At 40.1% G+C, this 10,418-nt stretch overlaps 1 protein-coding gene across 38 annotated transcripts in view; it reads right to left on the bottom strand.

The window, feature by feature from the left end:
* Positions 1-1,555: 1,555 nt before the first annotated feature.
* TENM3 (teneurin transmembrane protein 3) overlaps positions 1,556-10,418 on the bottom strand; it is a 2,220,601-nt gene continuing 2,211,738 nt past the window's right edge. For all 38 annotated transcript variants that reach the window (XM_075127819.1, XM_075127816.1, XM_075127814.1 and 35 more), the window contains 2 exons: positions 8,858-8,988; positions 1,556-5,063 (listed from right to left, as the gene is read on the bottom strand). In XM_075127819.1, coding sequence (XP_074983920.1) covers positions 4,308-5,063; positions 8,858-8,988 — 887 coding nt within the window. In that variant the 3' untranslated portion in view covers positions 1,556-4,307. The remainder of the gene's footprint in view (positions 5,064-8,857; positions 8,989-10,418) is intronic.

Raw genomic sequence — 10,418 nt, 5'->3', positions numbered from 1 at the left:
TAGATCTGTGTGAAATGGCCTGGAGATATTTCACTGCCAGGTATCCCCCAGCAAGGTACCCCTTCCCGTCTCTGCTCCCACTTTCCTTAGTGGCTTGTTACAGAGTGAGAGGTTGGAGCCTCTGCTGTGTGTGTACACGTGTGGTGGAGGAAGAGTTTGTGTGAGAGCAAATGCCTGATTCAACCTGTGCAGTCCTTTGGACCATTGGCTTCCACATGAGCCCATCCAACTGAGGTACTCAGTTGGGGGAATGCTTTCAATAAATAAGCCTAGACTCTGTGTTTTACAGCATGCAACAATCTTTGTGCTTGGCCTTGTTTTAAAAGTTATGTTTTAGTCTGAACCCTTCCAACAGCCTCTAAGAAGGGTCTCCCCTGTGCATCGCCCACTACTAAAAGATTATATATTCATCTCAGCTTGTTTTTCCTCATGAGACATGGAGCCAAACCCCAGCCATTTGTGGAGTCGTGATTTGCTAGTCATTAAGAGGCTCCTATCAATTGCGCAGGGGAAAGTGTTGGTGGAGGTGGGGGAGAGTAAATAAAGGGAATATTTTAAAAAAGGATCAGTTCACTAAAAATTGCTCCAAAAGATCTGGAGAGTGACACTGAATGTGGGTTTCAAATAAATATCAGTATTAAAACTTTGTACCTAACCTGGATTTAAATTCAACAATTAAAGAGACTGAACACAAACATTTTGTCCTTCTAAAAGCCTTAGGAATACAGTCGAGTCTGTCTCTGAGCAAGATAGGTCAGTGCAGTATTTTTTTTCTCTTTACAACACTCGGGCCTCACTGAAAGAGCGGTTTTGAAGAACTGCAGTTGTAAATAGCATGTTTTTTCTTGTCTAATGTAAATATCTTTCTCTCAGCTACTAAGTGTGAAAATATAAAAGCACTGCACCAGTAATAAAATCAAAAATAGGCCACAGTTAGCCGAGCAGAGTGACCTGATTCGTGCTGGATCAACATGTTATCAAGTTGAGGTTGTCACTTCATAGCAAGTGTGATGAAGTCTGCCTGTTCCAACTAAAATCAAAGCATACTCTTCACTCACACACACACACACACACACACACACACGCTGAAATCAACGCTTTCTACAGCATGGATCTAAATGTAGACAGAGTCATCTCGGGGGTGGAGGGGGAGACGGGGGGGGGGAGGAGCTAAACTGCCAAACTGATTATTTGTAATCAAGTGCTTTAATTAAGTCTGATTTTAACTGTTCAGGAAGGCAGGAAAGGGACCAGTTCCTAAGCAAACAGAGAGAGTGAATCGCCTCCCCCGCTTTCTTAGCTATATAACAGTTGACTTTGTGAGGTGTACTTAATGTTTCTTTCAAGTAGGCCACTAGTGAGATCCCACTGAGCAATTCACTTTGCTGAACTAGCAGACTGGGCCATTCGATGGGAGAACAAAGGTATTACTGTTTAGCAGCTCAATCAATATCAGTACAACTGGATCACATTGCATCCTCAGGTATCAACAGAAAAGCAATAACACTCTTGTAATGTCTGACACACATTTAAAAAACAAATATAAACACACACACACATTGGGTTGGCTTTTATTGGAAAGCCTAAATGCAATCTATAGTCATCAATTTGTGGAAAATTCAGGACACATATAAAGTTCAGAAGGCAAATTAAAAGACCAATACAAATCAGACAAAATTTACATCTCAAAATATCATGAAAGCATTTTGACTGGCTTTGCCTAAAATACGTTGAATCTCATTTTCTTTGCTGTACGCTACTTCTTTTAATTATACAGTTTTTCTGTAAAAAAAGGTCTTTTGTTTACATATTCCCCAAGGTCACTATTTCCTGCAGGAGCATATCCAGATCACAAGTCTTTTTAGCAAGAAACAGGCTCATTATACTTACTAACAAGGCCACTAATTGGCTTGATTTGACTTTATCTAGAATGATCACCAACAGATACTATAAATTTGTTATTTATTGGTGCCCAAACAAAAGAGAAGAAACTAGTACACGTCAAGTAGAAGATATAGTTCAATTCTGACATGTTATACAAGCTTTTCATACTGAAACAGAACAGAACCACTGGATATAATTAAGAATATGAGCCTATTTCAACAGAGAGCGCTTGCAGCATGCTAGGTAGAGTGCTGTGACAGAGCCACCCAACAGAACTGCAAACACTTTACATTTTAGATTAAAACTGTAAAATGCTAAACCTTTGGGGGCTGACGTACTATAGTTTCTAAATTTGGGGTCCTCAGAACTTCAAGGGTAAAAAATATTAACTAATCTGTGCTTTCAGTCTAATAAAAGAGCAGAATTCATTAAAAGTGTAATTAGTTCTGCAGCTAGTTCGAATCTCTCCCAACCAATCTGTTTATCAAACAATCCTGCTGTGCAATTTAGAGTACGCACTACTATAGAATCTCAGTATACAAAGCAGTTAGAAAACTATTTTTCTTACATCCACATGAACCGTTCATATTTAAGACATTCACTTGCTATGTTTTGACATTATCATAGATAGATAGAAATACTGCGTTTAGTTCAATGAAAATAAAAACCCCCAATTTTGTCTCGTCTTAAAAATGCTTTTTTTGTGGCTGAATTTGGTGCTCAAAGAACTGAGAATGGCTTGAGCAAAGAAATGGCACACAGATCGTAGGTGCTGTGCAAGTTTCCTACCTGGATCCTTGTGCACACCTCAATGCTGTCCTGCAACCAATTCAATGGACCTTTATTGGGAGCACAGCATGCCATATTGTGTGGTGGTTTTCTGATATGACTAGGCACTAGGATATTCATCCCCATCTCACCCACAGTTCCTGTTCAGTTTTCAGAGTAACAGGGTTTGGCTTGGAAGCCCAAGGCCAGGGCGCTAACCTCCTGAATGGCTTACCCTTCTAAACAGAAACTCTGTAGCATCTAATCATTGCAAGCTTTCCTCATTCTTAAAATTATACATTTAAAACAGCTGTATTATACAGAAGACAAAGTTGACATAAACTGGATGAGACTACATCATATCTTCTACGTACATTTGCCAAGCACCCGAGACACTATTCTTTCCATTGCGTAACGTAGCTTCTAAGCCCACATAAAAAAAGCAAACAACAGAAACCCCACTTGTTATGAAGAAATGTCCATTTATTACATTGGGGCTGGGAGAAGGCAAGGAAAACCCAACCTATTAAAGTCTTCCATCATAATAAACAAGCCTTATTTGGTTACTGTGCCTTCTAGCAGTGACTGATGAAGCTGCACTGTCTTGGGCGACAGGAAAGGGAGTTGTCTGATTAGCCAGCCACTTGGGAATGCTCCATCCTATCAGCAAAGTGATAGAAAGATGCACAGTTTTAAACCTAATACAAAAATATTAACACTTCTGGACATTAGTCATACATTGTTATATCTCTACAATATAACCCTTTATACTGTACAGCTATAACATAACAAAGGTGCAATTCTTTTTTAAAAAAATCACACACAGCACATGTTTTTATCATTTTATTTTTAAGTATAAACTTTTTTAAACACTTTACATAAATTAACTCCTCTGAGACTAATATTTGATGTACAGTAAATTGTAATTCATATAAAAATCCATAAACAACTTGTCTCACATAATTTACAAAAAAAACAGGGTTTCCTTTGCTTATCTGTGACAAGGACTGTATCTGCCATTTTGCCCCCCCGAGGCAAACCATGTTAGCATTGTAAAATCCATTATTAAATTCACATGGTAGCATAAGTCACTGTGCCAATGTCCTTTTAGAAAGCAGCACAATTTAAAGCAGTTGGGTTGTCTATAAACAATTTCTGCCCCACATTCTAAAATGAACAGAGCTATACACCACATCCTATGCAGAGAGAGAGAGAAAGAAAGAGAGAGAGAGAGAGAGAGATTACTTCTTGTAAGCAAAGGTCAACAATTCGGTAATATTTGGAAACACTGTATGGATCTGTATTGTAGTTAAATACAGTGCTCAAAGGAAGAGACAGCCTGTTGCAAAATCTTTAGGCCTTTTTTTAATACTTTCAGTCCAACTTGAGTGCAGCGATATGCATATGTAAACATATTCTTTAAAGCAGATCACCTTTAAGGTCATTCAGAAAAAAAAGTTTTGTTTTTAGCAGTATCATTCTTCTGGAAGGCTCTCTTTTTCTTTGTAGAGTCTATTCAGATTGTGCTACAGCAAAATCTGAGCAAAGGTATAAGTTTAGGCTCAAGTAGTAATCCAGCAAAACAGTTTCATCTCCCTTTCAGAAGACACTGATACACCGTCAGTCTCTTTGGCAGCCTCAGCTAAGCCAGTGTGTTACCTCTTTCCTATCTCACTTTGTCTCAGGAACTGTATATTGTTAGCGCTGTCTGCTAATTCAGGGTATTGCTCCACAGAGAGTACATAGTACCCATCATATCCTTGTACCTTTCCAGCACTTAGCAGCTGCCTCTTTTCCCCTTCGGTCCATAACCTGGCACCTTCCTCTCCATCTCTTACTCTTTGTTGTTCTCTAGCCCAGGCATTGGACAGAGCTCTTTGCCTAGCCTGCTCCAATATTCGTGCCTTCTCCTCATCGAGTGTCATGCCGTAGCGGACGTGAAGAGCTAATGCACCATACTGCATTTCGACATCAGCAAACCTACGAGTCCTGCCATTCACCACTGTGGTGGACTGGGAAACGGTCACGTTGATGCCATTTTCCAGGGCTTTGCGCCCACTCGTCAGCCTCAAGGTGCCGAGATCGCTCTCCGGGGAGGTGGTCTTGATGAAATAGTGAGTGTCCTTCCCCTCAATGGTGAAATGCAAGTTCTCCAGGTAGTAGGCATTGTTCAGAACAGCTGCCACTTTTATGCAGTCCTCATTTGCAATGTTGAGCACATTAGTCAGCACTTTCCCTTGATTGACAGCGAGCATAACCCCTTTCCCAATCAAAGACTTCACTGTCGCAAACCACAGCCACGACTTCTCTCCGCTGGATTTGGGTCTACTGATTTGAACTTCTGCCATCTTTCCCAGGGACAGGAAAGCCTTCGCTTGCCTTGCCACTTGTTGTTGCACTCCAGAAATTGGCTGGAAATAAGAAGAGACAGAAGTTTTAAAAACCATCTGTAGCCCTTACATGCCAAATAGGCTTTCTTGGCATACTGCCCATAGCTGACAATGGGATATGCCAGAACTGACAGTGCCAAGGAGTTAATTGAATCTACATATTGGTTGTTCCGCTGAGTCACAAAGGCTAGTTTGTTTGATAATCAGTGTTTTTCTCATTTTGTCTCCTTGAGAACATACACACAAAAAATCCTTTAACTTCAACGGCTACTCACTGAGTTATACAGCAAGGGCCTGTGTGTTAGTACATGCTTAAAATATGAAAGGCCTGTCTAAATGCTAACACATTAATTCTGAGAACACCTCTATAAGGTTGTATTATCCCCATTTTTCTGATGAGGAATGGAGGCAAAAAGTTTAGCTAATGGGCTCAGCGCCACAGAAGGGAATTGGGATTAACGTCTATGGCCTGGCTCCTAGTTCTGTACTCAGACTGCTAGAACACCCCTTTCGATGCAGATAAAAATCTTTATTTTTGGCATGAGGTGGGAGAATTGCTTGTTCCAGACAGTGGGTTCCTGTCCCGCCCATCTCTCGTCAGGTATCCCACATGGTGAAAATGATGAGAGGGAAAAGCACAGCGCATAGAGTGAGACACCGTCATCAATTTATATTTGCTAGTAGGCTTACACCTGTCATCGTAATAATGATGCCCCTCCCGTTTGTAAAATGCAAAGGGCAATAATTGCCTGCTAGGATTATTATTCTAAACAAAGAGTTTTTAGGGACCTCTAGGAGCCTGCTCCCAAAACAAATCTAAGACCTGCCCTCTACTATAGCTGAGAGGGAACTCTCGGGCAGTAGCAGGTCTACAACTATGCCATTCCATGGCCAGAAGATGTCCCACAGCTTCCTACAGCTGGTGGGGTGTGAGAAGGTGGGATCAGGAACTTTTCCAAAATTGGTTTCAGAGTAACAGCTGTGTTAGTCTGTATTCGCAAAAAGAAAAGGAGTACTTGTGGCACCTTAGAGACTAACCAATTTATTTGAGCATAAGCTTTCGTGAGCTACAGCTCACTTCATTGGATGCATACAGTATCCTTCTCCTCCCACCTCCACAAATGGGGAGAGGGGATGCTAAGGCACAATGTACGATTACTGTCTTGCCAGTCCCTGCCTGCTCAGACGTGACAACGTGGGGTTTCACGTGCTCAAAAAAATCCAACCCCGCCTATGCTGGGCAATGACTGGTGAGGCTCAGGGGAAAACTGCTGAAAAATATGGCTTTCAGCTGGTAGTGCTCAATTCAAAATGACACAAAAGCAACTCAGTTAGAAATGCCCACCACATCCTACCCAGTCAGACTACATGATGACACAAATAGCAGCCAGGTGCTCTAGCAGCTTCCAAGGGGCAAAGATTATTTTTAAGCACCTTTCCCCAACCCTCAGCTCTCTCTAGTTGCCAGGGTGGATAACTCCATCCCCCTCCCATACACATTCCCAAGTCTTTACATCCTATCAGGGGTGGGAAGGAACAGGTGAAGCAACATTCCCTTGACTCTAAAAAGTGAAAATATAAATTGCTTCGCTACCTTCTTTCTAATTTGCACAGTGCAGAGCAGAGACAGAGCTTAGGCCTACAGCTCTACTGGGGGAGAAGGAAGGTGACTACACTGGCAGCACAAGGGGAGCACAGGCTGTCTGTGGCTCTCATGTTAGTTAACCACTAGCGGTGAGAGCTGCTTACCCGGAGCCAAAATGTATATATGCTGTATTCATGTCTGTTCATGCCTTCTGATTAGTTCTGTCTTCTTACTGAATAATGAAAACGGTGCTACTTCCTCTTCCAACATGAGCACTTTTGAACCTCTCACCTTTGTCCGCTGCCCCTCCTCCAGATTCAGTTTTGGTTCATTATCTCACTGTACTGAGCACCTTTGTTTGGAGGAAGTCCTGTGACCAGGCAAACTCCTTCCACCCTAAGTGTGTTCTCTCTTCCCTCAGCTCTGCTGTTCCTGCCCTTTCCTGTATCTGCTCTCCACTCTCACACCTCTAATCTTTTTTCTTTTTAATTTTTACTTATTCTGGAATTTTATTGAGGGTGTTATTAATGATGTTAGGGTGCCTAGAGCCTTAGCTAGGTGTCCTTATTACTTGAAAACTAAATTAAATAAATAATCCCTGATAGCTCTTCACCACTTATTCCTCTTCTCTCTCTGCCCAAGACTGTAATAACTTCTTCAAAGGTCAAATTGATAGACGCGCTCCATCCCACTAGCTCCACTGTCCTTTCTTTACGTTCTATTTTATGCTCTTTTAGCGCTGTGTTCTTCTCTGCCATCCCAAATGAAGACCCAACTCAAACTCCTCTAACTTGTCAACTTGATCCCACGTCCTCCTACATCCCTAATCTCTCTTGCTTTCTTTCTCATTCCTTCTCTGTTTCACCTTTCCCCTGTGGCACCTTCCCTTTTGCACAGATCATCTCTATCCTGAAGAAATCCTCACTCAAACACAGCTCCCTCCTTCCATTTATCTCCGAGCTCCTTGAGTAGGCTGTCTATTCCCAGCACCTTCACTTCCTGCACTCCAACTGCCCTCACTTCCACCCTCTGTTCTCATTTCAAAGATTCTGAAGAACTGCCCCAGCCTAGATCCCCCATCACTCCCCACCTTGCTCTGTGTGTTCTCACCACCCTTTTTCCTTGTTGTTTCCTTTGTTTCTGAGTCTCCTTTAAAATACCAGATTTATTATTCACTTCCCATACAACGTAATTAATTTTGAGGTATATCCTTTTCCTACCCCTTTTCATAATCTATGTTTGTCTCAATTAGATTAAAAAAAAAGACATGATCCTGAAGTGTTTACAATCTTGTAAAGCACTGTGCAGAATTATGGGACTATACACAGATTCATTAACAACAACAAGCATGATAATAAATTTCTGACCACTACTTAAAATTCTACATAATCATTCCTGTAAATGAGAGATGCTTTTTTTGGAATCATTATTCTGGGATTGTCCATTTTTTATCTCTTCTTAGTCTGTCTAATTGCAAATTTTGTGATTTTATTGTGTGTAGCTTTTTGTTCTCTGAAGGACTAGATTTATAAATGCCATTTTACTAAATGGCAGATTTGGCTTTTCAATTTTACATTCTATTTCTTTTCTTTTGTCATTTAAAACTGCTACAGGTTTTCTGGTCTGCAGTAGTTACTTTTTTCCCCCATGGAATTTCATAAGCACCTGGAGTTTTGATTCTATGTAATGTAATGGGTTTTACCTGAGGTAATTTCATTTTTAATATTTTATCTTTACATATAAAACATGGTTAATATTAAAGAGAAGTAAAATTGTACTGGTGCCCGGTATGCATAATTTATATCACCTATTCTTCTGTTTATTTCACAGTCTATTTTTTATTACCGTGTTCACTTTCTGCCTTCAGGCAGGGTGTTGGTATAAATCCAGTCTCTAGAGTTTCCACTGGGAAACCTACAAGTCTAAAAAGGGTTTCAAAGTACTATAATTATTTATTATTTCTCTGTACATTCTTATCTATGTTATCAAAAACAAACTGGATCTTGTTTAAAATCATACTTAATTTAGCAAAAGCACAAAAACCGGTGTAGAATTAGCATCTGTAATTTACTAAATCCTTTGGAAAAATATTTAAGGCACAGAAATTTGCAATACATTGTTTAAATAAAAAACTGGCAAGCAGCACCCTGAGGAATATATAGCTCAATTAGAATAGTTCCCTCTATTCAACCCTATCTCCATCTTTGGTGTTTTTTCATTTGTTTCTTACCGGTATATCGTCCCATTGCTGACTCTTCAAAAGTTCATATGAAGGCTCTGTTAAATCAAATTTGGGAACAGGGAAACCAGGTATGGCATTGTGCAGATGGAAGCCAAATGTCACCAGCCAGCTGTTAACATCTGGAAGAAAAATATACAAGAAAAAACCCCCAGAATTTTCTATATTTTGAAATGTAATCTTTACCTGTTTTAACCTAAAAGTAATTCTTGTCAAAGCCACAATAGTTACATTCTATAATGCTCCAGAATTATTTAACATTCTTTCTGTGGTACTGGTGTCTATAGTCTGTACAGCATGAAGATTTTATACTACAACTCTACTGGAACTAGCCTATGTACAAGTATAACCCAGATGGCATATTTAGAGAACTTCCAAGTTAAAGTACTATTCTAATCTTAAAGATGGCTATTTTTAAAGCATTATAGGCTCTCATGTGTGTATCTCAGTGATCTCCAGAATAAATACAGAAGCATAAGGAAAAGATGTTTTTCTAATGCTGTCCTGCAAACTCCACTGGCATTTCACAGTCAAGCTGAATTCTTTCCATCTCCGTAAACAATCACCAGTAATAAAAGTACTGCAGGTCACATTCTGTTCTCAGTTATGCCCGGGTAATCCTATTTTCTCCTCAGTAACATCTGGGATCTCAATTGCCTTCCATATAAGGAACTTAGTAAGCAATTTTGTTGCTGTAAAAGAGAGATCAGAATCCGAATCACCCTATCTTAGATTCAGTTGGGCGAATGGGAAAAAATAAAAAGGAAAATTCCTCACATCCATCAGTAACTGTTGAAATCTACTCTCTGCAACAGTTCCTATTTCAGAGCAGCAATTAGCAACTACAGTAGGAAAAACATTTTGGTTGCAGAATTTTTCTAGTGGTGCTAGTCTTAATTGTCTATTTGTTGCTCTTGAAGTGTGGCTTCTACAGTACTCCGATAGCAGCGCTGTAAAATGGAACCTCCTTAACTCAGCAGTTCCCCAGAGTCCTATCTGGTAAAGTCACTATAATTAGTTTCTAGTTAAAAAAATATTACATTGGGCACACTAACAATGGATTGTTGTTGTTCTTTAATAGAAAGCTAGCAGCCAGGTTAGGATGGAGAACTGTTGATTAGGCAGAGTAGGGGCAGCTTGCTCTGCTCATGCCTGAGCTGAGCCTGCTCTGTGGATTTCTGTCTGGCCAACATCTTTTCATACATACTACATTAAACGAAGATGGGAGAACTGTGGGTATTAAAAGCCAGCAGTTTCCAATGAAAACCCCGCAAAAACTGGGGGAGGGAATAGAATCTTTTAGAATGTCAGAAAAGGTCTTGAAAATCTTTACTTCAAAATTATTATTTAAAGTGTTCCCAGGTACATAATAAACCCCAGCAAGCTGTGGATGCAAAGCTGCCATCTGGCATAAAGTCACCTAAACTACTTATAGAAGCTCCAGCTTTATATCTATGGTGGGTCCATATTATTCTATACAGTAGAACCTCAGATTTACAGGAATGGAGGTTGTTCATAACTCTGAAATGTTCGTAACTCTGAACAAAATGTT

The sequence above is a fragment of the Caretta caretta genome, chromosome 4 (assembly GCF_965140235.1).
Source record: "Caretta caretta isolate rCarCar2 chromosome 4, rCarCar1.hap1, whole genome shotgun sequence".
NCBI lineage: Eukaryota > Metazoa > Chordata > Testudines > Cheloniidae > Caretta > Caretta caretta.
Note: the sequence above shows the minus strand (reverse complement) of the source record. Positions and strands in the feature narration are given on the sequence as shown.